Source organism: Octopus bimaculoides, chromosome 9, assembly GCF_001194135.2.
Source record: "Octopus bimaculoides isolate UCB-OBI-ISO-001 chromosome 9, ASM119413v2, whole genome shotgun sequence".
NCBI classification, from domain to species: domain Eukaryota; kingdom Metazoa; phylum Mollusca; class Cephalopoda; order Octopoda; family Octopodidae; genus Octopus; species Octopus bimaculoides.
This window is the reverse complement of record NC_068989.1, coordinates 69,873,943-69,900,664: the sequence shown is the minus strand read 5'-3', so window position 1 is coordinate 69,900,664 and position 26,722 is coordinate 69,873,943. Positions and strand designations below refer to the sequence as shown.

General features: G+C 32.5%; 1 protein-coding gene across 5 annotated transcripts in view; it reads right to left on the bottom strand.

The window, feature by feature from the left end:
* LOC106881649 (transient receptor potential cation channel subfamily M member 3) overlaps positions 1 to 26,722 on the bottom strand; it is a 662,626-nt gene that overhangs the window by 140,373 nt on the left and 495,531 nt on the right. For all 5 annotated transcript variants that reach the window (XM_052970748.1, XM_052970745.1, XM_052970746.1 and 2 more), the window contains 2 exons: positions 17,098 to 17,222; positions 9,267 to 9,438 (listed from right to left, as the gene is read on the bottom strand). In XM_052970748.1, coding sequence (XP_052826708.1) covers positions 9,267 to 9,438; positions 17,098 to 17,222 — 297 coding nt within the window. The remainder of the gene's footprint in view (positions 1 to 9,266; positions 9,439 to 17,097; positions 17,223 to 26,722) is intronic.

The window sequence follows — 26,722 nt, the reverse complement described above, 5'->3', positions numbered from 1 at the left end:
TATATATATATATATATATATATATATATATATATATATGTGTGTGTGTTGCTTATTTGTAATGAAGTACAGGCATAGCTATGTTAAGAAGTTTCCTTTAGAACCACGTGATTAGAAGTTTGGTCCTACTGTGTTGATGCTGTTGGCTGGTCTACTAGACTATGCCCATGAGCCGACCAACAGTTTGCAAGTAAAATTGGTGTATATTGACTGTGACATACGAATCATGACATGAGTGCTCACGTATAATGTTAACAGTCAAAACCACCTTTGGTGGAAAAGTCTTCACGAATTCAATTAGTGTATAAGAAAGAACCCAAATGTCAGATATATTCAATTCTTGAAAAAACAAGACTGTGAAGATATGGATTTAGGAATTTTACTGTTTCAAACCAACCATAGAAAGCTAATAAAAAAAAAAAATGAAAAATTCTAAAATGAGAAAGATGAAACTTGAACATAATCATGTATTTAACGAAACATATTTCAATGTGTATGTGTGTGTGTGTACTTCTTGGGATTTCTGTCTACTAATTTTACTTACTAAATATTGGTCAATCTGTGACTACAGTACAAAACACCAGACAACAGAGTTCACATAGTCATGTCTGCACTTCATTAAGATGAAAAACATTTTCGCTAATTTATCTACCATTCGGTGGAGGGAAAGAAGTGAGATACTGAATGTAAAAGGAAAGTTTGTTATCTTGTGTTAGTACTGAGACACCTGTTCTATTTCTTAAATCAACCTATGATAGTCGTATGTACAATAGTATTGTATTACTGATGAGAATGAAACAGAGACAGTTATTTTGTATTCTTTTCATCTTTTCAACAGCTAGATAACAATATTTTCTCAAATCAATGTTATTAATCTGCTATGAATACACAAAATAAAAACAAAAAAGCATTATTATGAACAAATTTAAACCAGAGAAAATTCACACACATGACACTTGAATATGATGATTCCTTGAATTCTTCTTGCTGTGTGCAAGAAACTCTGAGTAGTGTCACATTGGAACAATAAAGTTTCTAATCCAAAATTCAAAGTTTCTAGAAATTCATGGCCTCATCTTCTGTCAGTGTATGTGAATCTGCCCCTTTAAGGTACTACCAAAACCAACATCAATCTCACTGTTTCTATCTGCTACTATAAAATGCCAGCTATACTCACCAGCACCAACAAAGTTATTGAAAAGGAAGGAAAGGAATAGAACTAGATATCTTAGTAATGGATTTTGGGACTTAAATGTTCCAATCAAAGTGTAAAGAATGAGTATGAACATATGAAAAAAGAAAGAAAAAAGCTGAATAGGAGAGATGGAAGTAGAACACAGTTGTATTTGTAATACGCTTAAAAGAAAAGCAACAGCAACAACCACTGCTGCCATCACCACACAAAAGGAGTACAAGAAAACTGACCACTTAAAGACCACATACATCTCATGGAATCAGATTTGCATTCTATTTTTAATCTTGAACAGCAAGAAGATTGGTTATTTATTGCAACAAGTCTATAAACTGTGCAACTGTCAATAATTCTGGATCGTTTTTATTGCATGCAGTCTGTTTTCATTTGTTAACTGGTTGCATAATGTGCGTGCGTGCATGTAGTCATGCACTTCTTAGAATAGCCTCTGGCAGGATGATCTTTAAAATATGAAACAATCTATCATGTATATTGGTATTGATTACTTGTTTCTTGATTTCATGGGCTTATTTACCTGATGTGTTGATGGCCAAATCATTTCATCATTGAGAAAAGCCTTAGTATGCAGTTATCTGCTTTTTTTTTTACAAATAGCAGCTAAATTCTGCACAAATCCTACTCTACTGACTTAACCCTTTAACATTTGAATTACTCTCTGAAATGTAATGCATATTTATTCACATTGTTTTGAATTTATCATGCATTATCTTGGGCAGAGTCAAAATGCCAGGCAAAATGCTTAGTGGCATTTCATTTGTCTTTACGCTCTGCATTCAAATTCTTATTTCTTTATTGCCCACAAGGGGCTACACATAGAGGGGACAAACAAGGACAGACAAAGGGATTAAGTTGATTTCACCGACCCCAGTGCATAACTGGTACTTAATTTATCGACCCCGAAAGGATGAAAGGCAAAGTCAACCTCGGCAGAATTTGAACTCAGAACGTAACGGTAGACGAAATACTGCTAAGCATTGCGCCCAGCGTGCTAACATTTCTGCCAGCTCGCCACCTAATTCAAATTCTGCCAAGTTCATCTTTCCTTTTCATCCTTTTGTGGTCAATAAAATAAGTACCAGTTGAGCACTGGGTCGAAGTAATTGACTTAGCTCCTTCTCTGAAATTGGTAGTCTTGTGCCAAAATTTGAAATCATTACCTTGTATCCTTGAGATTTTGATGATGCAGTTGCTTATTTTTTAGAATGACATGGTAGGGTAGGTGTGAGAGGCCAGATCTGGCCAATATGGATATAAACAAGTAGAATACTTTGGCTGGATATGGCTGGCTTAAATGCTAAAGGGTTAAAATGAGAAAGACACTTTGGATAATGTTTTGAAAATAAAATGAGATACCATGCTTGGAATGCCACTACTACCGACTATAGAAACCTCTATCCCAACTTACTCTTGTCTGACTCATGTTGGCATAGAAAGTTACACGTTAAAATGATGAAGATAGTGATGATGTAAACGTGATGCAATTTAAAAGAATATACCAACAAGAAGAGTACAAATAAGTGAGCAAACAAAATAAAGGGAAAGAGAGGGAGGAGAGAGGGAGGGGAGGGAGAAGGGAGGGGAGATGGGGAGGGGGAGAGATTAATGATTATTAAACTTTTAACATTTAATTAATAACTAAGAAAATATATTATAGCTTTTAGATGATTTAAATAACTTTATCTTTAATTACAGGCAAACAAATTATTTTGAAATTATGGATTCTAATAATGTCTGAAGACCAATGTGGCATACTGAGTTTAATAGTAAATGTAATTCTTGCAATCTAATACTACAACCTGCCATTTTGTACATATGCTTTTCTCACACTGTATAATAATAATAATCCTTTCTTATTATAGGTGCAAGGCCTGAATTTTGGGGAAGGGGGATAGTCGATTACATCGACCCCAGTACTTGACTGGTACTTAATTTATTGACCCTGACAGAATGAAAGGCAAAGTCAACCTCGATAGAATTTGAACTCAGAATGTAGTGGCAGATGAAATACTGCTAAGCATGTTGCCCGGCATGCTAACGATTCTGTCAGCTTGCTACCTTAATAATAATAATATCTTGAGATTTGAGGGGACTTGCTGTCACCAAACTACAAGAGAAAAACCCTGCTAATTAAATTATCATGTACAAGTCAAATAATAGAAATCTTTCTGTCTTGCCCCTTTTCTCTATCACATGACTTTGTAAATGAACAATCTGGTGTTTTTATTTTAATGGCCTACCAATGTATAAAGTATATTTCTCTGCCCTAGGTGTCAGGAAGGCACTCAGCAAGAAATGGAAACAGAATTGGAAGATTCTAATGAAGAAGAAGAAGAAAAGAAAATTTGAAATATTGAAAATTTCTAACAAAAAAAAAATCAAAATGATTTCACAATGCCCCATAAATGAACATTGATTTTTAACTGATTCAATCAATATATTCCAAAATACTAATGATGTCACATAAAACATTATATTAAAAAAAGAAAAAAAAAAAAGGAAAACTGCACTATTCTATACTTTAAAGATGTAAATTCACATTTGTTTCTTTGCCTTAAAGGTGATATTTTATGAAACCCAAATCGACCTCAAGTGATTTCTGAGTGATTTGATTTATTGATTCTTGAACAACATGAAGTAAAACTACCTTCATAGGATTTGAACTCAAATCAGTACGTCAGTAAATAAATTAATTAAAGGCACACTAGGTAATGATGATTAAAATAAAGCTGTGTGCATTTATATACTTAACATGTTTCTGTATACTCAAATGTACAAAGATCTTTGCAATGATATTTCTATCAGAAGAGAAATTCTCCTTATAGACCAAGTGTGTGAAAACATGCTGAGCAGTGAATAATGTCAATGGACAGTAGGTTATATGTTTCTGCATTGTTAAACTTCATCAGCTATGAACAATGAATCCATCATTCATAAACCATTAAGAACTGCTCTTCTCATATGTAAAAAACAAATAATAATTTTGGTAGCATCCGCAAAACTTTGTCAAACTAGAATGAACTCATTAGAAGTACTCAGCAGCAAAGATTGAAGCTAAGTACAAAAAATATATATTTAACATGTTCATGTACATAATATATACTTAACATGTTTGTGTACACACAAATGTAGAAAGACCTTTGCTATGGTAATTGTTTCAGAAGAGAAAGTCTTATAGACAATATGTGTGAAAATACACTGAACTCTGCTCTGAATGACATCATTGAATTGTATGACGTGTTTCTGTGTCATCACATTTCATCAGTTACAGACATCAACTCTATCAGTCAGAGCCTACTCAGAATAGTTATTTTATGTAAAAAGCAAATAATAAATTTGCTGGTGTGTGCTAAGCTTTGTTAAGCTGGAACTAATTAAAGGCACAAAGCAGTGATGATTAAAATGCAGTCATGTACATTCAGAGTTAATCAGAAAAAGGGTTGGCAGTGGCCATCACCATTGCAGGCCCTCCCAAACTACAGCACTACCATCCTCTTAAGCACAAACCTTACCTTTGATGGATAGAATTTGATTTATAAACATTTTTATGATTGATAGCCGTTTTATTAATGAGGAAATGAGAATAGTGGAGATAACACAATGATGTGAGACACTGAGTTAAAATAAATTTAGTCCAGCTTTGAACTTACTGAGTTAATTATACTGCCTTTGTTTCAAAGCAAAGACACATAAAGTCATGATTAATAGATCATAAACTAATTACTGACAAGCCAGTATCCAAAATGTATTGTTATATTACTTCAGACACACCTACTAATGTAATGCAATGAAGTTACAAATTTATGGCTGGAACTGATACTATAGAATTTGTGATTTTGGTGGAGCAGAAGTAAACTCCTGGCAAGCAAATTTTATGTTTCAGTTTTGATTCCAGATGAAAGTAAGTATACTTCACACTTGAGAAAAGCAGAAACATTATAAATATTCTATCATTTCCCCCCCCTAAGAGTGAGAAAGGGATCGACTTCAGTATGTAAAATATATTGCTAAAACTCAAGTATTCTAGATGTGATTTGATAAGAGGAAAAGGAGAAGGAGGAGCTGCCACTGCCACAATCACCACCACTGTCATCATCATCATCTGTCTATTTTACTATGCTGGCATGGGTTTCACAGCATCTCACCGAATGATGTAGTTCTTTACCAAGTAGCACACATAGCAACAGAGAAAAACCAACCAACTTTCATGTCATGGGTGTTGTTTTTGGAGGGATAGTGACAGTTTTTAAGGTTGGATTCTCTTGCTATCATTTACAACTTTACAGTATAGACAGGGTGAATTATATTATCAATAACAGCAAAGAGATCCTATCTTATATTAGTTCATATTCAAATTACTCCTCCTTTGATGATGTGGATTGCATAGTTTTCACATCCTATTTGTCCATAGTATTAAAATAAAATGCATAGCCTAAACACAAACTACAGTTTCCCTGCTCTTTTCCTCACACTGAACTTATCAGAGAATTGAGAAACAATTATTAGTAATAAGAAATGAAATAGAATTAACTGGTGATTGCTTCCCTGTCAAGGAGTTGAACTGCTGGGAAGTTTAGCTTTTGTTCTATGGTGATCACCAATTAAATTCTAAATATCACAATATAAAATCTATCAAAACCAAAGAAATGAGTTTTATTCTAACCAAATTGAATATGAAGACATTTACAAGGGCTTGTTACCTTCTAAACTATTGCTATCATACTTATTTAAATGATCTTATAAATTTATATAATACATGAAGAAACTAACTTTAGATAGGTTAGTGATGTTAGGTTGGTTCTTAAAAGAGCAGCAACATTTGGGAAATCAAACCAAACTATATCAAGTTATAATAAACAATTCTGTGGCTTACAGCACTGAATTAATCCCCAAATTTTTCTGTACTGCTTAAAGTTAACTTTACAATCATTGCTAATTATACACACGGCTCCCATTGATGAAAATTTTCACCAGAGAATTCAATTAGAGACTGACAACCTATCATTAGTGGTACACATGTGAAAACACTACAAGATTAACTTGCTTTAACCCCAATTTCCTATGAGGAAACCACTTTACAGCATAACTTTCTAGAAAGAACTTTCAGGACCTACAACTTTTCAATGTATGCTACAATTCAATATCTTCTGGCTTTGTATCTTTAGAACCAAGAGACATTTCAGTGGTTTATTCTCTGCAAGACTCAAATCAACTTCACAGTGGAATGATATTACCAAGTAAACATGCACATCTGTGCATTAATTGTTGTTGTTTAGAGCCCGGATCAGTCCTGATCAAAAATACCTTATTATCAAAGGTATTCCAGTTCTGACCAGCCCTTCAGATACATGCTTAGCAATATATTATCTAATATTTCTTTTCTTTACTTAAGACAACATGGTAAGTTTTGTAGTAGGTTTGGCTGCTATTTCTTGCAAGGTGAAGGAACACATAAAAGATAGTGTGCAGGGGGATTTTCTAATACCAAGGGTGAATTACAAATGCATAAGAACCAGTCCATGTTGAGAAAAAAAAAAACGGTTCTTTAATTATACTAATTCATAGGTAGAAAAGAATATATGAAACTAGAGTAGGTCCAAGTGTGTGAGATAGAGAAGTTCACTTTTGAACAACATGGTTCCAGGTTCAGTCTCACTGCATGACACCTTGGGCAGGTGTCTTCTATTATAGCCATAGCTAATCAAAGCCTTATAAATGGATTTGGTAGACAGAAACTGAAAGATTTTTATCACACACATATATCCTTATCTTGACATCATATGATAATTGTAAGTAAATGTCACCATCATAAAAATGGTGTCCTTCTTTTTGAATCTTCCATGAAAATGTTTGCTTGAGGAGAAATATTATAAGCATGCAAAACTAGGAATTAAACAATGATGATGATGATGATGAATCAATGGAGGTCAAAATAGAGCAAGAATTTGAATTTAAAATGGAAAGATTCTTTTATAATGAGATTACATCTATCCTGGTTACCAAATACACTTGAAATTGCAATTTTAAAGAAAACATTAGTGGGTGGGGAAATAATTTATGAATTTTCTTTTTCCAAACACCTTCACCAATCATACACAAATCAACAAGGTAGTCAAGATGTGGTCACTTGATCTGCTAGAAATGGCAGCCAAAACACTTAAAATAAAATCCAACCATTTTAGATATTAAAAAAAAATGGATGTATTCGATCATGTAGTACTAGTAACCTCTGAAAAGAAAAGCCAGGCATAGCAGGAGTGCCTTTGATCACAGGTCTGAGAGATCAATGTTGACTTAACTAAATAACAACAAGAGCAGCAACAACAACAACAACAACAACAACACCATCAAATCATGCAAAATAATTGCTCACCCTCCCCTCCACCACTATTACATTCTGTTTTAGAAAACTATATAACAAGTTTGTTGTTATGTTCAAAGTGTTATAGTCATTATCCAAGATCACATTCAAAGAAAGTCAATATGTTCAGTCAATAAATCTTCTCTTTTAAGTGATAGGGATGTTACATCCTTTTTATTACCTATATTTAATTGCTCTTCAGAACCGTTTAATTCCCACATCCATCTCAGCATTGTTAATATATGCCAGCCTCTTTACTTCACATCACCTACATTACCAATCTTTCATTGCAAGGAATGCACCTCAGTAAAATTCTTAGTCTTCTTAAATATTCTCTCTCTTACTAATATTACCATCTAGCTCATTATCCTCCAATATGAGGCCAGCCCACTGCCTGCTGCCACATACCTTTTCTTAATCAGGTTATTTCATAGGGTGTTGGTAATATCCTTCACTTTTGGTGAGGAAATGTTTTTAAAAAAATATATAAATCCCACTCTAATGGCTGTGTGGTTAAGAAGCTTGCTTTGCGTTCATGTGGCTTTGGGTCCAGTCCCTCTGTGGACCACCTTCTACTATAGCCCCGGGTCAACCAATATGTTGTGAGTGAATTTAGTAGACAGAAACTGTGAAAGGAAAGCTTATTGTATATCATCATCATCATCATCATCCTCATTTAATGTCCATGTTCCAAGCTAGCATGGATTGGATGATTTATATATATGTGAAGGCACATGGCTGAGTGGTAAGGGTGTTGCACTCATGATCTACTGCTCGTGATTTCAATTCCTAGACTGGGTGGTGCGCTGTATTCTTGAGCAAAACACTGCATCTCATGTTGCTCTGTGATCACTTCAACACCTGGCATGTGGTACACAGTGTACCTGTTCAGACAATGTTGATTTAATGGAGGGAGTAAGCTAATGTACAGCATGAACGTTTGATCACTGTAAACATGAACTTTTTATCAAATATATCAAAACTGCAAGGGGGAAATTAGCTCATATGAAATTGTGGAATTCTACATCTGCCAGATTATACTGACACAAAATACAAAGGAATACTTATATTATCAAGTAAATTGATCTAAAGACCAAATGAAAGAATAAAAAAAACAATAGAGATTCTTCTAAAATAAGCACAATATATAAATAAGCATTATAGCTTGGTTTGCAACAACATATTGTAAACCAACTTTTTTTGTTTACAGAAGTGTCAAATGTATTTTGTATTAAACAGACAAGAAAGTATTATTTTGAATGCAGTATAATCGTGAAAACAGCAGAAAGATTGGATATTTTACCCTTATAAGATGGAAAAAGTTGTCAGCAGACAGCCATGGGACTCAAGCCTGCATCCCTCAGATACCAGCTGAGTACTCCACCATTAAGTTAAAACTCCCAACTGACAACAATCTCCGTCAAATCAAACGCTAAATATCATAGCCTTTTTTGGAATGCAACAACATATAGCAAAGAAAGTCTTTTTAGTTGTTGGAAGCATCGTCAACTTTTTCTGTCTTATAAGGGTAAAATATCCAATCTTTCTGCTGTTTTCATGGCTGTACTGTATTCGGAATATTACTTTCTTGTATGATTAACAGCTTGAAAATAATCACAGTAATTAAGTATCATAATTTGGTGATAAAGTAAATTGTACAATATTGGATTTGAATAGAAAACAATGTTTATGTACTTATGCATATCTTCTGCTGGCTGATGTACTTCTCTAACTTTTTCCGCAATAAAATTTCGCCACCATATTTGCCCACAGTCCCATTGTCAATGAGGAGGAAGTACGAATGATTACTATTCAGAACGGCACAGTTGGTTTTAGGGGATGATACACAATGATAAGGAACAATTTTCTGAAAAATAAATCAAATAATATTTAAAAAAAAAAAGAAAGAAAAATCAGAAGATATCATTTCCTTAGCAGCAAAAGAAACACTTGTTGGTAAAAACAGGAAAAAAGTAAACATTCTGTTACCATATTTCTGTTGAAATATATTGATGAAGGCTGGAAGGTATATCAGCCGAAACATTGTGTTAGCAGCAAACAAGATGAGGACAAAAAATATACTGTTTTTGTTTCAATAAATTTTGAAAATAACAGATTTAGAAAAGTAACTTTGTCATTATTAAACTAAATTAACACAAAATTTTAGTGGAAGATTTTAATTTTGAACACTTTAAAAGAGGAAGTTTGTATCATAGAACCATGGGTGGACTCAGGCAGGCTGGTATCAAAAGGGTTAAATGCATCAAAAACTGAATGGAAAAAACCGGTTAAGCTAGCAAAGTTGTGGCATTTTATATCACCATCATTTCATGCATGTTTTTCCATACTTGGATAGATTTTCTCTCATACAGTGTGTTGCCACATATTACTATCATCTTTTTTTGTAATGTTTTAGTATTTTTAGATCAGTCATCACCATTTCTTTCTCTTCCACAGGTTTCCTTTCCTCCTCTTGGAGTGTTTGGTTCTTGTTTATCTGTCATATGCATCACATGTCCATATCAGCGCAATCTTTTCTTGTACACACCACATTACACAGTTTTCCTCTCAGTTCATTTGTGCTTTGTTGCTCACTCACACTAACATTACACATGCAGCAGAGCATGCTCACCTCAGTACTTTCTAGCCTTTGTACATTCTCCGCATCAATGAATACACATGTAAGTTAGGAAATTATTTCGGAAAATAAATTCTGAAGGGAGATTAATAGTTGAAAACAGTGCTTAATCAAGTCAAGTAAAAACTACAACTATTTATAGAGAAATTTTTTATTATTTTCATTGCTTACTCTAAGGGCTATGTGAATAAATTAAATGATGCATTCAACAAACACTTTTTCAAAAGGAACTTTGTCTAATACATTGATGTGACAGCCCAAAATTTTCAAGTGAGGTGTTATTTATTTGTTTCACAAGTTATCAACTTCATATTTGTTTCCAGCACTGTAGTAATAAATAGTTGCTGATTCAATCACAGCATTTGATTTTTCTTACATTGAGATCACCTCTAGTTCTCTGATGCAAACTTCCTGTTTTAAAGTGATCTGAATTAAAACCTCCCATTAAAATTTCATGTTATGTTTCAAACACCAGATAAATAATGACAAAGTTACTTTTTCTAAATTCTTCATTATCTTAAAAATTAATAGAAAAAAAAAAAAAAGCAGTGTTTTTCAACAGAAATATGGAACAAGAGGTTCAAACATGATGTGATAACCAGACAAAGAGGTTGCTTACTAAAAAAGGCCTATGATCAGGAGAAGTGGAAAACCTGAGAAATTCTAATAAATATTTCAAGATTAAAATGTCAGTGAAACACGAAACTGAAAAAAAAAAATTGACGTCATTATATCCACTTTTCAAATATTAATGTTAACTTTCTTCTTTTCAGTATTACCATGCATGATTGGTCTGTAGATTGGCAGAATCTTAGAGCATTTCACAAAATGTTTTGTTATATTTAGTTACTCTCTCTTACTTCTGAATTCAAATGCTGCTGAGGTAAACTTTGCTTTTCATCTTTCTAGAGTTGATAAAGTACCAATCAAATACTGGGATTGATAAATGTACTTAAGGCACCAAGCTCTCAGAAATGTCAGCATGCTTAGTGGCATATGATCCGTCTTTACATTCCATGTTCAGATTCCACCAAGGTTGACTTTGCCTTTCATCCTATCAGTGTTGACAAATTATCAACCAGTCAAGTACAGGGGTCGATGTAACTAACTTACATCTCACCACAAAAAATTTCAGGCCTTGTGCCTTTAGTAGAAAGGATCATTATTATCCTTATTATTAAGGTGATGAGATGGCAGAATCATTAGCATGTTGGATGAAATGCTTAGTGGTATTTCATCTGTCTTTACGTTCTTAGTTCAAATTCTGCTGAGATCAAATTAGCCTTTCATCCTTTCGGGGTCAATAAATTAAGTACCACTGAAACACTGGGATCGATTTAATTTACTAGTTCCCTCCCACAAAATTCCAGGCCTTGTGCCTTAAGTAGAAAGGATTATTATCATTATTATTATTATTATATGCTGTCCTCAGGTAGTCATTAAGGAATTTAATAAAATAGTGGTAAAGGAGTTGATTGAGAATGGTATTAAACAATTGACTTACTTTACAAGTATATATTCAATCATTATAAACTTAAAAATCATGAGTGATATTAAATAACAAGAGCTTGCATAATCATAAATAAATTGAAGGAATGTTAGCTGAAATAGTTAAATTTTTTTTTTTTATTATCTTCAACCTTCAGAAAGAAGAGAAACATTTAAAATGAAATTGATTCTATATAGGCATATAGTTAAGTATAATATGCAAAATTCCAAAGATGTAATTCAAGATGAATTTCTGTAATTAAAAGAAAAGTTATTCTTTTTCAATTGATATGTAACAATTTCATATGTAATTGAATTATGACATTAGTTGCCCTTATCAAATGTTATAGCAAAATTAATTGACATAATTATACAAATATCATCATCATCATTTTAGCTTCTACTTTTCCATGCTTGCGTAGATCAGATGGAATTTGTTTAAGCAATTTTTCTATGGCCTGATACCCTTTCTGTGATCCATCCTTACCTGTTTCCAAGCATGGTAATATTTCCCCATGACTAGACATTTTTTCACTGAAGATTGCAAACAAATGGCACCAGTTGTAAGACAGTGACACTCATTTACAACTACTACATGATGTCAAGATACACACATGCACACACACACACAAGGCTTTGGGCTATAGTAGAATACACGTACCCAAGATCACACTGGAACTGAACCCAAAACCATCAGGTTGAGAGGCAAACTTTTTCACTTCATACCTATGCCTATCAGAATGTATTTTAAAATCTAGAACCATCTAGGACCATCAATTCTGCTCATTCATTCATTGGTTTAACATCTGTTTTACTATGCAAGCATAACTTGGACAGAAATTAATTTCGATTAGGGTTTTACAGTCAGATGCTTTTCCTGTCACCAACCCGTACCTAGTTTTTAAGTAAGGAATTTATATATTCCAAAGGTCTTTCAAAGCACAGAGTAACCTGCTGTGACATCAACAAAAAGTGTCAACATGAGCTTCACTCAAACAGTGCACACAAACAACTTTAATATAGATTCCATTTCCCAAATTCACCCACAAATAATGGATAGCTTGGGGCAAGAGTAAAAGACATCTACCCAAGGTGGCACGCAATTGAACTGAACCCAAAACTATATAGTTGTGCCACAAACTTTTTAACCACACAGCCATGACTACACTATAGGCATGAGAAAGGGTTATAGAATATGGATGTTGCTCTCCTATAAGACACTATTGCGAAAACTATTTGGACCTACTAATCTTTCATCAAATACCCTCTCCCAAACCATAATTCTTACATCAAAAGAATACATATATAAGGAAAAAATCCTATGAATCCAGAATTTTGGCTCATTTTATGCATAAAAGCTTCAATAGCTATACATTTCAATAACTAAACTAAAACAAATTTACTACCTGGTCACAGTACAGAATGAAACTGCAGAGTTTATCTTTGATTTATTATATTATTAATTATATTGCAAGATAAAATATTCAAAGAACATCTGCCCCTTTAACAACAAAGACAGAAGTTGTACTATATAGTTCTGGAAGTGTGCTTTTAAAAGCAATCTGCACAGGGGACATAAGAATGAGATGAATTTCACTTGTTGGATGTGTAATATACATAAATTCAAAAGACAAACTCAGTTTCAATGAATATATTACACTATAGAGATTTCAAGATAGCAGCTGTTGCTTTCAGGAAAAGCTATTTAATTGGTGTTAATCTAAGATGAGAGTGGAGTGTTAGGTGGTGGAAGTAGTGCTTAATAAGGGTAACTAAGAGATGGGTAGAAAACCTTGTAGAATCCTTGGATTTATGGAAAATACTCAAAATACAAGTTAGAGTAGTAATGATTACAATAATGGTTGGGATGACATTAATAGCAGCATAGTTACCTTTAACGATTATGTGAAGATATTGCTATTAAAATGCATAAACTTTGTTTCAGTTAATTTTAGAAATAATGAAGAATTTAGTAACGTAAATTATTAAGTTGGTGTTTGGAACATGATTTAGCAAAATTTGGGTGGAAGGTTTAAATTTTGATTAGTTTAAAACAAGAAATCTGTATCATAGAACCAGGGGTCGGTCACAAGTGGGTTTGATTAAAAAGGGTTAAGTTAGGAAGTTTGTATCACAGAACCAGGATCAGCCTCAGGTGAGTTGGTATCAAAAGAGCTAATATTTTATTACCAAACTTCTGTTGAAATACACTGCCTTTGTTTCAATTATTTTTGACAATAATGAGGAATTTAGTAAAATAATTTCATTCTCATTAAGCTGATGTTCAAAACAAATTATATGAAATTTTTGAATATTTTTTTAAAAGTTAGATCAATTTAAAACAGGTTTCTAACATACATCTGGGGCAGCGTCAGGTAGATTAATATCAAAAGGGTAAGTCTTTATATTATTACATAACCCTTTAGCATTCAGATTATTCTGTTATATGTAATGCTTATTTATTCACATTGTTTTGAATTAATCACGCATTATCTTGTTGAGATTTTGATTTAGAGATTGTTTACTTTTAGTATGACATTGTAGGGTATGTGTAAGGGACTGCGTTTGGCCAGTTTAAACATAAAACAAATAGAATATTCTAATTGGATAGGGCCAGGTTAAATGCTAAAGGGTTATGACATGAAAACTTAATATTAACTTCAAACACTTTAAAATTACTATGCTCTGTCTATGTTGTTCACCTCCCTCTTCTAAAATATATGGAAACTTACAAGAAAAAAAGGAATATAGGAATGAAGTTTATTCCAATGATTGACAGAAATCAAAACTCAATATTTGATAAAGTTTAACAACTTCTCAAAATACAGTTAAATTAAATTCAATTGCTGTGACTTATTAAATGAACAGTGTAAGGAAATAAGCCTGTTTAAAGTCAATAACTGAAACTTTTAAAGAAAGTTTAGATGTCAAGATCAATATTACTTCACTGCATCTGTTAAAATCAATTGCTGACTTTTAGATCAAGTTACCTTATAAAACACACAGCATAAGAGTACATTTCAAATAAAATGTAGCTTAGTTTTAATGTAGTTATTTGTATTTAAATTAGTCAAATGAAATCTAAAATGGACTTAGAAGTTTGCTTCCCAATCAAGTGGCTTCAAGTTCAGTCCTACTGTGGGGCACTTTGGGCTAGTGTTTTCTATGATAGCCCCAGGATAGTTAAAGCCTTGTGAATGGATTAATAGACGGGAAGTGAAGGAAGTTCAGTGTGTGTGTGTATGTTTTCATGTTTGTTCATTTGTTGTAAACAATGGCTTTGCCAATGATGTTGTTTGCTTGTAGTCTATTGTGAAAGCATTTCAGAGCTTTATGACAAGTCTTTATATATTGTGCAATTTTTGTAAAACAAAAGGCGTTGTTTGTTTCCAATTCTCTACATAAACATGTCCAGGCTGTTTCGTGTTTGTAAATACTAAGAGACTATTATCTCACATGAGAATAGGGGTGGGGGTGGCAGGTGTAGAACATTGTCTCAACATACTTTTCCCTGGCCCATGTGAGCATGGAAAATTCTCCTTTTCCTCCTCCTCCTCCTCATCATAGACATTAAAACAATGATGATAATGAATCATGTTCAATATATTTTCTAGCTAAGTTAAGCTAAAACTGAAACAGCTTCACTGCTGTTTGATATTTTGACCACACTTTTGTGAAGAAATATACATTCATGCTTTCACATTCTGATTTTAACTATTGTGTTGTTCTCCATCTTGGAAAATCCTAGCTTTTTTTCCTTTACATGCAAAGCACATGCCCAGAAATTAGTTGGTTAACCAGCTGGGAGTACAACTACATGCAAGATCAAGTTGACTGTATCAGTTCAGCATGCAATCATAATTATTAGGTTCAGTCAACTAGATATATAATATTTGCTCTCATTCTTCTAAATTATTTGATAAATACACACAAACTTTGATTCTCTCTCTTTTCTTTTTGTTCTTACTCTATCACTGATGCAATATTGTACATGCATGCTACGATACCCAGCCAATTTCTTTCCAATAAATTAACCAAAAATTTCTTGTTTTCTTTCCCAGTCCATGTTAACCCCTTTTGGTGCCAACCAACCCAAGACTGCCCCTGGTTCTCTGATGCAAACTTCCTATTTTAAAAGAACCTAAATTAAAATCGACCTTCAAAATTTCAGTTTAGTTTATGTTCCAAACATCAACTTAATAATGACAAAGTTATTTTAATGAATTCTTCCTATTTTCAAAAATAATTAAAAGAAAGGCAGTGTATTTAAACAGAAATATTGTAACAAAAGGATTAATATTTGTCTTATTTTATTTGCTGTATAAAACTTGCCTGAACCTGTCAAATTTACTTCAAAAGAGTCTTTCCAATGGCAAGCAATTTCACTGTCTCTTTCCCAGTTAGAAAAAAATATATATATAAACATAAGCTACATCAACTTCTCTTAAACTACATCTATGAATTTGGTACGGCACGATTCCTTCTGAAGATAATGTACTCATCTATCTATTCTAGGAATCATATTAAATTTCACTGGTTGTGTGGTTAAGAAGTTTGCTCCACAAGCATATGGTTTCACGTTCAATCCTACTGCATGGTATCAAGGACAAATTACTTATACTGCAACCCTCATCCAATCAAGGCTTTGTGAATGGATTTGGTTGATGGAACCTGAAAGAAGATTGCTGTGTGTGTTATTGTATTGACATTGTGTGGGAGTTGTAAATAAGTGTCAGTGTCATACAAGTTGTCTTATCCAATTTCAGTCTCCTGGAATAATACGGCTAGTCATAAGTAAATATTACCTTGCTTGGAAACAAGTAAGGGTTAGCAATAAAAAAAAGGGTACTATGCAGTAGAAAGTCAGTCTCAACAAAAATCAGACTCACCCATAGAAGTATGGAAAAAGAAGACATTAAAATGATAACTTTTCTACACAGCATATACTCTTAGTAGTTTTTCACTTAGTTGAATAATATAACAATTAATTAATTAAAGAAATGTTCAACTAAAAGAAAATCAGTTTTCAGTTTATTTCTACAATCAGTAAGCTGATTATCCAACTTTGCTTCTCCAGTTGTATTAAAATCAAATTTAACATGAAATCTATTTAAGCTCTGTAATTAAATCTAAGAGAATGAAAACAGCAGAATGTATAAAGCACAATATCTATTTGTGCTGTTATGAAATCTATACATATGTGCTACAGGGTCTTTCAAAAGTAATATAAAACAACCATAACATGTCAATTTAAAAAAAAAATTGAACAAAATATTTTAACAATGAGTTAGAATTTCATTCTTTTATAAGAGACTAAATATAATAATTTGGAAAATTAAAGCCTTTTTTTGTTTTTAAAAATTCAAATTCTTTGTGAAAGGAATAAAATAAATGACATACATCACTGCCAATTAATAATTCTTTGTTCTCAACAATTCCCCATGATGCAATTCCAATAGCCACAACTTTGTTCTTAGCTTTGGTAGTGAGATCACTGATGGCATCACCAACATGTCTTGTAACACCTGTAATTAAACCAATATTTCATTAAAATCACAATAATAATAATAATAATAATAATCAGATACAAGTTCTATAGTAGGCTACAATATAGTGCTTTCTTTTAAAGGTGTCCACATAAAGCAATGGGATTCTTGTAGTAGAAGGTTTTTTCTCTCTCTCTCTCACACACACATATATATATATATATATATATATATATATATATATATATAAAGCTGAAAAGAAATTCTTGTAGCAAGTCTGCTTTTCAATTATGAGCAGAGGGCAATTCCTTGATTAAGTTGGGAAGTAGTTAGATGATGAAGGAACCTACTGACTAAATTTAGACACTTTTCCTAGTTCAAGGAGGTATTTTTATGATTGAAGTGTGACTTGAATTGAACTGTTTTGCTAATACTTGTGCAGCGAGCTTTGTATTTTCCTCAACTGTGGTTTCCAGAAGCACAAAATTGACAAAACTTAGCCATCAAATTGAGAAAGCCTCTTCGAAAGAAAACTTTCCCCAAGTAAAACTGGTTAAACCATTACTGGTATGTCCAGACACTTAATGCTCTATTTCCAAAGATAGTACGTTCTTGCAGATTCCAGTGCTGAAGAGCCCCTTTCAAATTCATACATTTGTATAAATTCTCCTATACCTACTGTATCATTTATTCCCTCTCCTCCTCCTCAACTGTCTATGATTCTTTTACTCTCAACGCATGTGGTTAGTGTTTCTTTACTCATTGCCTGCAATCAAGCCTAGTATGTGCACTCATCCAGCACATCTTATACATTTATATTGGCTATTCAACATACATTTACATTGGCTATTATGAAATTATATATAATACGTGCAGGCATAGCTGTATGATAAGAAACTTGCTTCCCAACCACATAGTTCCAAGTTCAGTCCCACTGTATGGTACCATAGACAAATGTCTTCTTCTATAGCCTCAAGTTAACCAAAGCCTTGTGAGTGGATTTGGTAGATAGAAATGGAAAGAAGCCTGTCATGAATGTGCGTGTGTCACTGTGTCTGCTCCCCCACCAACACTTGTGTTGGTATGTTTACGTCACTGTAATGTAGCAGTTCGGCAAAAAAAAAAAGACTGATAAAATAAATACTAGGCTAAAGAAATAAATCCTGGGCTCAATTTGTTTGACTAAAAAAAAAAAAAACCCTTTTGAGGTGGTGCTCCAGCAAGGCCACAGTCAAATGGCTGGACCAAGTAAAAAAATATATCATTATCATCTTCAATGTTCTTTTTTCCATGTACTCTCTCTCTCTCATGATTTATTTATATATATGTATGTATATATATATATATATATATATATATACATATATATATATATATATATATATATACACACATATTATTTATATATATATATATGAGTGAAGAAATGCACAGAAAAATTACATACAAGACGGAGACATTTTTATCCCTCATTGGTTATTGGTCAAAAATCATCAAAGTTTTGTGCCATAAAGCACTATTTAAATGGTTTAATAACTGAAGCACATGATAAAATACAGGATAGATCTACAATAAGGAAAAATAGTAAAAGAAACCATGCACAAGAGGCATGTATTTGCTCAAGATTCTATAAATTGATCCTGTAGACTACTTTTCAATTTTTAGTTTAAAGTGCTTTACAATATTTTATCTCATTTTAAATTGGTTTAAACAAGAAACATTACTTAAATAGTCAAACATAATTACATAAAAATATATCAAAACTTAAGTGTATACATGCTGTTGTGATTCTACATTCTTCAAATAATAGACACATGTGAAGAGATAGTGCTCTCACTTACTTAAGATGGATACTGAGCTGTCATGTTAGTAGTTGAATAAATTCTCTGAGATACAGATATCTTGTCGCTACCTTTTATGGTAGAGTTTATTTTTAACTGCAACAGACTACACATCCTCATAAGCCTCATGTTTCATGGAGTATTCAAATTTATTGCAGATTGACATTTATGAGGCAGTATATATTACTAAAAGATGACCCTTTTGTTCCGATATTTCTGTTGAAATATACTGCCTTTATTTCAATAAATTTTGAAAACAATGAAGAATTTAGTAAAATAATTTTGTCATTATTAAATGGTACTTAGAACATAAATTCACATGAAATTTCAATGGAAGGCTCACTTCAAAACAGGAAGTTTGTATTGTAAAAGGACAGTCACTGGAAGGTTAGTACTAAACTGTAAAACAGGATTTTTGTAAAACATTAAAACTGAAAAGCTAACTGAATTCTTAAAACAAAATCTTGAAATCTTAATCCTTTTCTTACTATATTTCTATTGAAAAAGCACTGCCTTTATTTCAATTAGTTTTGAAAATAATCAAGAATTTATTAAGATAACTTTAGTCATTATTGAGAAAGTATTTGAAATATATAACAACATAAAATTTTGATTGAAAGTTTTAATCTAGATCACTTTCAAATAGGGAATTCGTATCATACAATAAAGAACACTTTCAGGTGAGTTGGTATCCAAAAGGTTAAAATGCCTGGCTAAAAAATTTCATTTCAAGACAGTTGTCATCCAAATAATATACAAAAATTTCTATAATGGATTCTTTCATTTCTAGAATGAAATTGGCCCAAACTATTTAAAAATGAATTGACTTAGGAAGGATACTGAACAAGAAATTATTTTAGCATCTGCTCCTAAAAAGTCCTTATTGTAATCATCATTATTTATTCATAGGGTGGTAAGATAGCAAAATCATTAACCCTTTAGCATTTAAACTGGCTATATCTGGCCCAAATATTCTATCTGTTTTACATTCAAGCTGACTGGTTCTGACCTCTCACACCTACACTACAATGTCATCCTAAAACTAAATAATCACATCCTCAAAGTTATAAGATAATGCAAGATTAATTCAAAATAATGTGAATAAATAAGCATTACATTTGATAGAGAAATCTAAATGCTAAAGGGATAAAGCAATGGGAAAAATGCCTTGTGTTATTTCTTTCAACTCTTTATCTTCTGAGTTCAAATTCTACAGGAGTCAGCTTTGCCTTTCATCCCTCTGGGGTTCAATGAAATAACGTACCCATCTAGTACAAAGATTGATGGTATAAACTAAGTGCCCTCTCCTCTCAAAATTGCTGGCCTTATGCCTGAATTAGGAGGTGTTACTTATTTTTCAAGGGGGAGTATAGACATGTCCAGAGAAAATGTTCAACAAAAGATAGCATTTTTCTCAGGTGTGAAGATAAAAAAGCGATATTTTTCTCAAGTGTGCAAATCAGATGAAAACCCTGCAGGATGAAATTATAAAGAAGGTGATAAACCAATTTGTAAAGATTTTTCAGCTTTAAATAGAACTACCTTTGTAGTCTCATGCAATGCTTGATATTCTAAAGAATTCTCAATGCAGTAAGGCTGAATCTGAAAGTCCCAATGATTGCAGAATATGCCATGCGATGGGACTTATGGGATCAATCCCACTGTGAGGCATATTGGGCAAGTGTATTCTAATATATCCCAGAACTGACCAAAGCCTTCTGACTGGATTTGGTAGATGGAAATTGAAAGAAGCTTGACATATATATTTAGATATGTGTGTGAATGACTGTGCCTCCCCATCTTTATATCACATAATAGTAGTAAGCAAATGTCACCATCATAGAGACAATGCCATTTGTTTCATATTTTCCATGAAAACAGGTTTGGTCACATGGAAATATTACTTTGCTTAGAAACAGGTGAGGGTTGATGACATGAAGGGCATTTAGCCATAGAAAATCCACTTCAATAAATTCTGTCCAACTCTTGCTAGCATGGAAAGATGGGCATTAAAAGCAGCAACAATGATGATGAAAAATCAATCACTGCAAGCTTTAGTTGACAGCGGAGGCATTGACAATTCTATCAATACTAATACTGCTAAACATAATATCTAGTCATTGAACCAGTGAATCATTCAAAGCCCATGTTGTGATGGTGTCAGTATAGCTTAATAAATTCCTGAATTACAATAATATGCAAAGCTGATATTTGACACAGAAAAGTTATACAAACAGCAGTTACTATTATATACACAGTCAATATCTGAATGTTATATGAACCAAGTTGCATGTCTGAGCATTCTTTAATTGCATTTAAGTTTAATGGCCCTGAAACCCCTCTAGTGTTATCAAATTCTGTTCACCTCGATATTTTACTTGTTATATCATTCACTAGTTTAATTTTAGACACAAAAACATTATACTACAATATTCAAAGCTGTTTGGTGGATGACTGTAAATCCAAAGGCAAGAAATAAACTATCTAATTAAAGAAAGTACCTAATAGTGATTTTATTTTACTTCAATGCTTCCATCTGTTGGCTGTGTGGTTAAAAAGTTTGCTTCTCAACCACATGGTTTTGGATTCAGTCTCATTGCATAACACTTTGGGCTAGCATCTGTTACTATAGCCTTAATCCAACCAAAGTGTTACAAGTGGATTCAGGAGATGGAAACTGAAAAGAAGCCTGACATATATAAATGTGTGTGTGTGTGTGTGTGTCTCTTTGTTTTGACATTGTGTGGTAGTTGTAAATGAGTCTCACCATCATATAAGTAATGTCATTCACATCTGTAAAAGCATGTCTGAAAACAGGTAAGAGTTGGTGACAGGAAAAACATCTAGCTGTAGAAATATCTAATATCTGTGTCAACAAATTCAATCTGGCCCAAGCAAGCATGGAAAAGAGTCCTCAATTTTTGACATAATTTAGATTATAATTTAATATCAACCCCATTTTTTTTTTTTTTTTTTTTTCATGACTACTATTGATTGCGCTCATTTATGGTGCCAGAAAGAAATTTCCACTCAAGTATTTGACAGGTAGATGATACTGATTTTCAATATCGCTTTGTAAAATCTCCTGTCACCTTTTAGCATTTTTGTTACCACATTTCTGTTGAAATGTGGTAACAAATTTTGATGGAAGGTTTTAATTTAGTCCACTTTCAAACAAGGTGTTTGTCTTATAGATTCAAATGTAGTTTCAGACAGGTTGGTATCAAAAAGGTTGAGGCATTGTTCATTGTTTATCTACATCAGAACAGAGTCTATGGATATGTTCATCATCATTTTTAATATCTGTTTTCCATGTCAGCAGCATGGGTTGGATTGCTCGACATGTGCTGGTAAAGCCAGGGGCTACACCAGGTTCCATAATTTGTTTCGGTATGGTTTCTACAGCTAGATGCTCTTCCTAATGTCAACCACTTTACAGAATGTACTGGGTGATTTTTAATGTGGCAAGGTCACAGGTGCTTTTTACTTGGCACCATCACCAGTGCTATTTATGTGGCAACATCACCAATGCTTTTTACATGGCACCTTAAAAATAAGTTTTATGCCTAACTTGAAATTTATTCCCCCCACAACAACAAGATAAAGATAATAGTCATTCATAGCAATGCTGTCCATAATACCAATAGTGAACTCTTCCATCAGGATTGGAGAAACAGCATCCAGCAATGTGAAGGTTTCTCCTGCTTGATGAGACAAGACAAATATATGGTAAACTGTCTTTTAATTGCTTAGTCCTTGGCAAAAAGAATTTCTAACAGTCCCTTTTTCAAAAATTTGCAATATTTGTCTGAGAGAAATGACAAAATCATTAATAGGTTGTTCAGGCAGCTGATTCAATGAATTTAGTTTTATTTGTTCATTGAGTATATTTCTACAGCAAGTAAATGGCTGCCTTATCTTTTGGACTTAATAGAAATAAATCCAATTTATCATTCACATCTGGTTTCATAAGTCTTACGATATCTTTCAAATTGGATAATGATTTTCAGAAAGGCCTCAGCAGATTTATCTTTTAACACGAGAAGGCAGATTCTTATTGATGACAGCTGATTATAGTAACTTAAGTGTGAAATTTGCTGTAATACACATTTCCATATGTGTCAATAACCAATCACATACATATTATACACTTCATAAGTTAACTAATGAAGTCATTTCATCCACCTCTAATACAAAATGGCAAGCACATATGTACATAGGACTTTTGTGGTCTCACATACATCTAGTGTTAGTAATTAATGTCACAATATACAGCAACTATAGAATATCCAATACAACATACATAAAAGTATTTATTTTAGTAACATTTTCTATTGCGTTTTCTGTTGCATTTCTGGTTTATTCAAAGAACTTATCATGGTAACTGATAAAATCACCATCTAGTAACTTTCCTGCATATTTGAATCAATCTTTTGACTTCTGAAATTCTAAAATAAGAATTCTACTCATCTTTATATGAAGAAAAATTTGAGTAGAACAGAGTACAAAATCAATAATGAAATTATATGATAGAAATAAAATCTTAATGCTGATCAATATGTAAATGTTATTGTAGATTACAACTGCTAAATATAGCTCAACAAAGAAAGAATAGATTTACTGATGCCTCTTACAGGATACACTGCTGTGAGTGAAAGAATTAAGACACAAAAATAGTTAAAATAAAATAATATAAACCCATTACTTAAAAGATGCTTTTTAGACATAACCAACGAAATCTAGCATCATATAGATTAAACAGCTGCATAAAAAAAACTACTGGGATGTCAAGGAGGAGGTATGCTTTCATCAAGCTGAATTTATAACTTGCTTTTGATTCTTACAAGTAGCTCTTTCACTAAAACTTATCTTGCCAATATACTTGGGAATCGTATCAACGTCACAATTCTTATCTCAACTACTTCTGAAATCAATAGGTGTATGATCACTCAATTGTGGATATCTCTGATCATTAAACATCAAACAATTGACTATTTCCTACATCAGAGAGTATGATGAATACACATTTACTCTTTTTATCTTTTTATTAAGAAACCGTATCATATGTTGCTCTGAGTTTGAAAGCCACCCTTGTTAAAAAAAAAAATCAATATAAAAAAAAAAGACAACAGTAACCTAAAGAACTATTGATAAATTGAATTTAAACTAAGCAAACAAAAAAAAAAGAAAGAAAAAGATTACTAATGAAAACAATTTCTGATACAACTAAATGTAATGTAGGTGCAGCAGATGAAAGGACTAAGTAACTAAGAACCAAAATAAATTAAAGCATCAAAATTAGATAATTAGTAATGGAGAAAACCCTTTAAAAAAAAGAAGACTATGTTAATTAAATTAAATTACAATATATTGGATCAATACTTTCTCTGATGTGACAGTAAATTCCAAAAGACATATTACATTAGCTCAGCTTCTTTTATATTACAACACAGCATTTGACACTTGTTGTACATGTTATTTTCTTTATTTTAATGAATGTGCAAAAATACTAAGCTAATTAGAACAATGACTGACAAAAGCAGTCAGGGTGGAATTAAACAATGCAAGGCTGATGTAAACAAAGGATCTATTTTGCAATAAACAAGAGATTTTAAGATTTCACTAACTGTTACAAAGAGCATACATTTTTTTGACAATAAAGACATAATAAAACAAAGAAAGCACCTTCAACTATAAAAATTTAATCACTACAGAAAAACATCCAAAAAGATATATAAAGACTAAGCTACATTTCCTATTTATGTAATACATATAAATGAAATTTTCTTTTAAATACTTCTTGAGTTGTATTTACTTTGTGGATAAAAGGTCAGTTGAGATATCAAAAAGTGATTGAACAACAGAGGTTAAACAATTAAACAATAAGCAAGAATTTAAAGAAATACTATTGGAGCGTTTAGGAATTGATATTGTTTACCAAAGATAAAAATAGAAATTTCAGTTTGAATATATAAATAATACTTAATCTTCAGAGGAATAGGATGCACAGACTTATTGAAGGATATATAAGACTGCATGTATATTTATATATATATATATATATATATATATATATATATATATATACACACACACACACACACACATATATATATACATATATATACACACACAGAGAGACATATATGTATATCATGCCAGCATGGTAAAGGGACATTAAATGTTGATATATACACACACACACACACACACACACACACACACATAAGGTGTATAATAGTGTGTATAGTATTCAAGCAAAGAGATTACATAAGGACTGGAATACTCATACATTTTTGTTTTTTTTAAAGAACGAAATGAATAAATACAAGCAATAAAATTAATAAAATATATTCACAAAATGACATAACATATAACTTTATTGGTTTACAGTCTGGTTTCTTTTTTCTAATCTAATATCTTGAATGGGTTTTTTTTTTCTTTTCTGTTTGGCAATGATTTTTTTATGGCTTCATATAATTCTCCATGCTAAACATAGTGACATCACAAAGATTAGCAGAACAAAATGCTCCAAGTTGAATAATAATGCTTTATAAGATTTTCTTACAAGTATTTTATTCTTTATTTTGACACAAAAGGAAGATGAGAAGTCTCAATCGTTCTTGAGTCTTGAGACTGTCAACATTATAAGAAATGTTTCTTACTAGAAATCAAATAGCTCTCAGAACTATTTGGTTTCTACTAATGGGAACCAAAACCTCCTAACAGATTTCAATAACCAAAAGTGAGTCATTATTATTATTGACTTTTCCTTTCATCCTTTTGGTGTTTAAAAAAAAAAAAGAAAGAACAGCCATTTACTGGTGTTGATGTAACCAACTTACTTCTTTCCCTAAAATTGCTGACTGTTTGTCAAAAAGTAAAATCATTATTGTTGTTGTGGTGGTGGTGGTGGTAGTTGTGGTGTGCTGGTAGAACTGTTAGCATTCCAGACAAGAGGCTTAGCAGCATTTTGTCCATCTTTACATTCTGAGTCCAAATTATTCAAATCTGAAAGAATTCCTCTCAACACATGGCTATGATGCTCCCCCACTACTGTTCATGATCAGAGATGCACATATCATTAGCCACTAATGGACATGCTCAACTGGTTACGGTCAAACAACTGACAAGCAAATCTGTGGTATTGTATAGAATATTTGCTGTAGCCCATCTTTTATACAAGACAAAATATGTACCTGATAGCATTTCCAATAAGTTAAGATCAAAAGCCATGAGAGCCAGTGCCTGGTATCGTATCATGGTTTTTATTATTGGTTTAGTCTAGAGAAAAGAGCTGTAACCATTATCTAATTAAATTTATGCCATTAACATTCTGCTAAAACTGTTGCAATCAGTGGTTGGAAGTAAAACATATGCAGGGAGAAAATTCCAAAGGGTTTGGTTTTCTGGTGAGGAGGGATTGGGCATAGTCAGTCTAGGTCCTGGAAAAGGGTAGGGACAACATGCATGACAAGAGGGAGAAAGATGAATAAGTTGGGAGTGCCTGAATAGAGAGAGCATGAGATCAGCTACCTTCAAAAGTCAAAGGTCACTGTAGAAGTAATACAGAGAGCAGAGAGAAGAGATAACATACTACATCTGTGGGCCAGAAGTTTGTGAGCAATTCTCATACTAATCACTCAAATGGTCTTTCCTTGAATGTAATCTAAGATAACTATGTTTACATAGCAGCAG